At 46.3% G+C, this 6,047-nt stretch overlaps 1 protein-coding gene across 1 annotated transcript in view; it reads left to right on the top strand.

Moving 5' to 3' along the window:
- SLC5A2 (solute carrier family 5 member 2) overlaps positions 1 to 6,047 on the top strand; it is a 123,209-nt gene that overhangs the window by 81,279 nt on the left and 35,883 nt on the right. The window contains exons 9-10 of the mRNA XM_085615062.1: positions 4,198 to 4,333; positions 5,814 to 5,940. Coding sequence (XP_085471188.1) covers positions 4,198 to 4,333; positions 5,814 to 5,940 — 263 coding nt within the window. The remainder of the gene's footprint in view (positions 1 to 4,197; positions 4,334 to 5,813; positions 5,941 to 6,047) is intronic.

Genomic DNA, 6,047 nt, shown 5'->3' on the forward strand with positions numbered 1-6,047 from the left:
ACTTGGCAGCTCCCAACCGATCGATGAGCTCATCAGTTCTGGGGATGGGGTGTGCATCAGCCTTGATGACCGAATTGAGCCCTCGGTAGTCCACACAGAACTAGAGTTTTGGCGTGGCACCGGGTGCGGCAGCCTTTGGGACCAAGACCACTGGGCTGGCCCAAGGGCTGTTTGAGGGCTCAATTACCCCAGAGCTAGCATCTTAGAGCCCTCCTTCTTGATGTAAGCCCTGACCCTGTCAGTCACCCTGTAGATTTTGTACACAACTCAATGGTCCAGCACTCAAATTTCAGTCAAAGTATATAGAAAGTATTTAAATACAAATATGTATTAATAAATCATATTTCATAAGAGTAAATAGTAGTTCAGCAGAATTGTTTTAATCAAATGCTTTATTCAAAACTTCTTTCCAGCAAGATAAAAAAGACCGTAGCCAACGCGTTTCATCCTCGCGGACTTCTTCAGGGCGCAAAAACTACTTTTTCTTACAGTCTGCGCTGAATTAATTCATAAAAAGGATTTCTCCTTTCTAAAACACCATAAAATCTGAAAGTATCTGAAAATTCGAATGTCATATATGGTGATTATTATAAATTTGATTGTTGTATTTCGCACAATATGGGATTAGTCAGTATCAACCATCCTCCGTTCTGATTCCGGACTTGTGAGTCTCTCCAGGATCGCGGCGTTTTACCATCAATGACCGGCATTCGAGCAGCGGATGGCAGGTAAAACGCCGCGATAAAATTCCTAATAACCTCCTTGGGGATGTATACCCTCCCTTCTCCAGGCACTGATGGTGCGCTGCCACCATTGGGATTGGACTCTTTTGGCTTTTAGATCCAGTTCCCTCAACCCTCTTTCATGCGCTAAAAGCATCTTTTTCTCCTTTAGGGCTTATTTCTCTCTCTGAAATGACAACTCCTTAGCCTCCTTCCCCAGCCTGAGCTTCGTGAGCTCCAATTCATGCATCCTGGTTTTCTCCCTGTCTTCCAGCCTTTCTGCTGCAGACAGCTCCTTTGAAGAGACACTGCTTCTCCCCGGGGAAGGTAACCTCCCCCAGGCAGACCAAATAGCCTATTCTGCTGTTCATCATTCTAAATCCTCCACCTCTTCCACAGGTTGGTCGTTATGCCCACTGGCATCCCTTGACTCCAACCAGGCCCTCAGCGCCTTTTGGAATTCCCCCTTTCTGGAGAGGCCTCTTACGGAGATTTTAAACTTTTTGCAGATAGCTTTTAGCTGTGGCACAGTGTAGGTTTCCACCCTATCCTCCTCAATATCCACAGATGCAAGTGATGCTGGCCTTGTCATGATGAAGATTGGCAGTTCTTAGTTGCAAGAAAAAAAAATTGCTGCAAGAAAAAAAAATAGTCGCATAGAAAAAAAGTTCCACAAAAAGTATGTGGTCGCGTAATGGTATGCACTATGCTAGTAGTGTACACCAATCACTGTAATAGACAAATGCAAGTCCAGATCCTCACCTCTGACCACCAATGTTAGAAATAGGGGTCTCTAGTTGGCAGAGGTAGGTACCTTTGTCCAAATATGGACCCTTGCTTCTAGTCAGGATAAGGGGGATACACTCATAAAATAACCCCTGCTCACCCCCTTGGTAGCTTGGCACAAGTAGACAGGCGTATATCCGAGGGAGTGTGTAAAGCATTTGTGAATACATACAGTAATACAGTGAAAACACTACAAATGGACACCACACCAGTTTAGAAAACTACGTAATCTTTATCTAAACCAAACAAGACCAAAACGACGAAAATCCACAATACAGTAATAAAAATATGACTTTCAAATGGTAGAAATAGTTCAGTTCAAAGCAAATTGCAGATGCAACACTTTTTGCACAAAGTACCTTGGATGAGTCACACACAAAACAAAAAGGGCAGCAGGGAAGGTGATGCGTCGGTTCCTTACACTCAGGGAAGGTGATGTGTCGGTTCCTTGCTCCCGGGAAGGTGATGCCTCGGTTCCTTACTGCTGTGCAGGGGAGGTGATGCGTCAGTTCCTTACCAGAAAGGAGGCGATGCGTCAGTTTCTTACTGCGTCCCCCAACGATGCAACAGACTTGGCACCTCAATACGATGAGAAGATCCGGGACGATGCTTGGATTCTTGCAGCTACACAGCAGGACTGGCCTCAAAATCGGCGCGGTGATCTCGGACTTTGGAGACCGGTGTACTCGATGCAGCATGCGGCAATTTCTCGAGCCGCAGGCAGGGGCTGCGACAATTTATTTGGCAATGCTTCGTAAACAGGTGCAAATGCATCGCGCTTCTCGAAGTTGCGTTACTTTTTCCAGCTCCCAGTGGCAAACAGCCTCCAGAGGTCCAAAACAACAGCAGGCACCTCTTAGAAAGTCAGGACTTCCTGCAAGGAAGTTCAGGGGAGCTGGTGGTGAAGTCTTTGTGCCGCTGAGACTTCAGAACAGGAGGCAAGCTCAGTTTCAAGCCCTTGGAGATCTTCCTCAAGCAGGGGACACACCATACAGCAAAGTCCTTTTCCCTTTCCTTGGCAGAAAGTAGCCACTGCAGGCCAACCCCAAACAGAAAACAGTACAGGGGCGGTATTCCTCCTCAGTTTCTCCAGCTCTTCTCCTTGGCAAAGGTTCCTTTTGATTTCCCAGAAGTGATCTAAAAGTCTGGGTTCTGGACTCCTCTTTTTATACAGTAAATCTCATTGGGGCTCATTATCAAGCACGGCGATAAAATTATCGCCGCTTTACCAGCAGAAAACTGCTGCTAAAGCGGCGATAATGGGCTTGATAATATGCCTTTGAGAATTCCAATAGAAGCCCATGTTGACACCAGAACATGGGCTTCTATTGGAATCCCCAAGGGCATATTATCAAGCCCATTATCGCCGCTTTAGCAGCAGTTTTCTGCCGCTAAAGCAGCGATAATTTTAACATCGTATGTATATAATATGCCCCTTTGTTCTCTGTGGCAGAGAAGCTCTTTACCTAGCCAAAACTATTTCTGTCCTCTCCGGTGCAGCTTCCTGGCAGGAGGTGGGGACAGCATTGTGGAAGGCAATACAAGCCCATTCAGGTGAAAGGAAATCTCCTCCCCTACTCTAAATGCAGCCCACGTCTATTCAGCCCAGCCCTGACTCATCCAGACTCTCTGGAGCCACTGCACCTCCCCAGCCTCTGTCACATCAAAGCCAGACAGTCAATACACAAACCTAGCAGAGGCACACTAGATGTCTAAGCAAGAAAATACCTACTTTCTAAAAGTGGTATTTTCAAACACAGAATGTAAATATCACCCTTACTAAAAGATAAATATTAACAGTCTGAGTTCAGGCATATCAAACTCTATTTTCCTATATTGTTTCCAGGGGTAGTTATGTTTATAAAATGTTATAAGCAAACTCCCCATTCTCCTAGGAGAACAGATAGCCTTGCAATAGTGAAAACCGAAATTGGCAGTAATTCACTATCTGGACATGCCACACACATCTGGGCATGCCCTACCTTTTACATACACTGCTCCCTGCCCACAGGGGTACCTTGCGCCTACCTTAGGGGTGACTGACATGTAAGAAAAGGGAAGGTTAGGGCCTGGCAAGAAAGTGCACTTGCCATGTCAACATGGCAGTACTAAACTGCACACAGAGTCTGCAATGGCAGGCCTGAGTTACATTTAAAGGCTGCTTATGTGGGTGGCACAATCAGTGCTGCAAGCCCACTAGCAGCATTTGATTTACAGGCCCTGGGCACACACAGTGCACTGTACTAGGGCCAAATACCAAGAATGCGTAGTCTTGAATCCACCTGATACCTAGTTAATTCACTACCAGACTCTCCCTGTCTCTTGTCCACTCTTGCTTTCTCCCTTTATGACAGTTTTTCTGTCTTTCTCCTTTTCCTTCTTTCTACTTAGTTTGTCCCCCCCACGCCCCCTTTGTCTTGGCAAATATCCTATGAGGAAAAATTAGTGCCAATCCCCAAAAATGAGTGCCATTGGCCCTCATCTGTGCTATCTTTCAGCTGCCTCTTCCACTTTACCTGCTTCTTTCCTCAGTCACCACCTTGGCCTTTCTACTTGATATTTCTTCTCTCTCTCTCTCATTTCTCATTCACTTCACTCTATGTATGCCTTCCTTCTCTCTCCCCCAATTTTTGCTCTTCTTTTCTCTCTCATTGCTCCAGACATCTCTGATCACTCTTTTTCTCTGCAGGTGATAGTGCAGCGATGCCTGGCAGGGAAGAACCTGACGCACGTGAAGGCGGGCTGCATCCTCTGTGGGTACCTTAAGTTCCTGCCCATGTTCCTCATGGTGATGCCTGGCATGATCAGCCGCGTCCTTTACCCAGGTACGGCCAGACATATCCTCTGTGAGCCTCGAAATGTAGCTGTCTATCTGACCTGCTTGGGACTCAGGAACACATAGCAGACGGGCATGCAGCGGCCCTTGTTCTTACTACCAAAGGATATTTATGTTGGCAACCCTCATCGAACCCCCTGGCACTGAGATAGTCTTTTGAACCTCTCACTGAGTAGAAAATGACCGGCCTAAACCATGGTCAGACTGAGAGAGAAAATAGGCCCAGGCACCAAAATAAAAGAGGCCCTCATTAGCGAATTAGATAGCTAAAAGGGGCCCAAGTTTGCAAATTGGGGCAGTTTTGAACTTGCAAACACATGCTGTATAAGTGTTTTGCAAAGTAAGGAAAACTGTGAGGCTTTGAGTATGCTACAGGCAATGTTTGTTTTAATATCAGGGAAATCAATAGTAAACACTGGCCACCAAACCATAAAACAGGCCCAAAAACTGCCAAGAAAAGGGGCCACACACTGACCGTTACGGACCAGTCCTTCATGCACTGCCTGATAGCTCTGTAGGCCAGCCCGACTCTGGGCTGAACCCGTCACTGTAACTGTCCACTCTAGGTGTGCGACTCAATATGGATTATCCAACATCACACCAGTGCCACCGAAACACCCAGGGTTATGGTAAGGGTAATGTATAAGACTGTATAACTGATTGGGTTGTGACATTATGAATGTCAAACAAAGTGAGGCTCTCAATAGTGCATAAGGGCAGTGTCTCAGTAAAGGCCAGCAGAGGACTCACAACTGGTTCTCCCAGTGACATAGCCATTGTGTCAAGGGCAGTTATGCGTGGAAGGAAATGAGGTTCCTGGCTGCTGTTTGACCTGTGAAATACAGCAATTATCAAGGCCAGTGGGCTCCGGTGCCAATGCACCTGCTGCACCAAGGACGTTTTGCCCCAAAGTTCTCTGCTTATTCTAAGGCTAGCCCTACAGTTTTTTGCTGCCCTATGTGAACATGCCCACGTGCATACCATCAAACATCCCCCTCCTACCATGTGCACACACAAGACACACACACCAGCAAATCCAATAACACGTCCACCTATTGTAAATCATACATTTCTTCCCCCCCTGACTGATAAAGCTAACAGCTCACTCAAACTTAAAACATACAAAAACAAACCTGAAAGTTCCCTTGGGTAGCACACTGAAAACATGCACTTTTCACAGTCACTGAGTAAATAAAATGTTTTGCTTGTATTTCTGTTTTGAAAGGTAATACTTACATGTGTTTAAGAGTGAAGGGTGGCATGCACAACTCTTACATGAAGGCATCAAGTCATCAGAATAGTGTGTTGATCCCTTTTACATGTTCTTTGAGACACAGACACACTAGCAATAAAGCAGTGATGCTGGGGTTCCTTGGAGGAAAAGGTTTTGCTGTCCCTTTTCTCCTGCGGCCCATACTTAAATACCTGTGACTGCTTGGCTGGTCTGCTCACACTGTGTCTTCTTTCAGATGAGGTGGCCTGTGTGGTGCCCAGTGAGTGTGAGCGCATCTGTGGTACCGCAGTGGGGTGCTCCAACATCGCCTACCCTAAACTGGTGGTATCTATCATGCCCAGTGGTGAGATCCTGCTGCTACTGTACATTTTCACCAAAGAACTCTCACCTCCCCTCTCCATGTTCCTCCCTTACTGTTTTTTTCCTCTTACTCATTCTGTTTCTTGCTGAGGCTGAGGGCTCTGCAGTC

The sequence above is a fragment of the Triturus cristatus genome, chromosome 7 (genome assembly GCF_964204655.1).
Source record: "Triturus cristatus chromosome 7, aTriCri1.1, whole genome shotgun sequence".
In the NCBI taxonomy this organism is placed as follows: domain Eukaryota; kingdom Metazoa; phylum Chordata; class Amphibia; order Caudata; family Salamandridae; genus Triturus; species Triturus cristatus.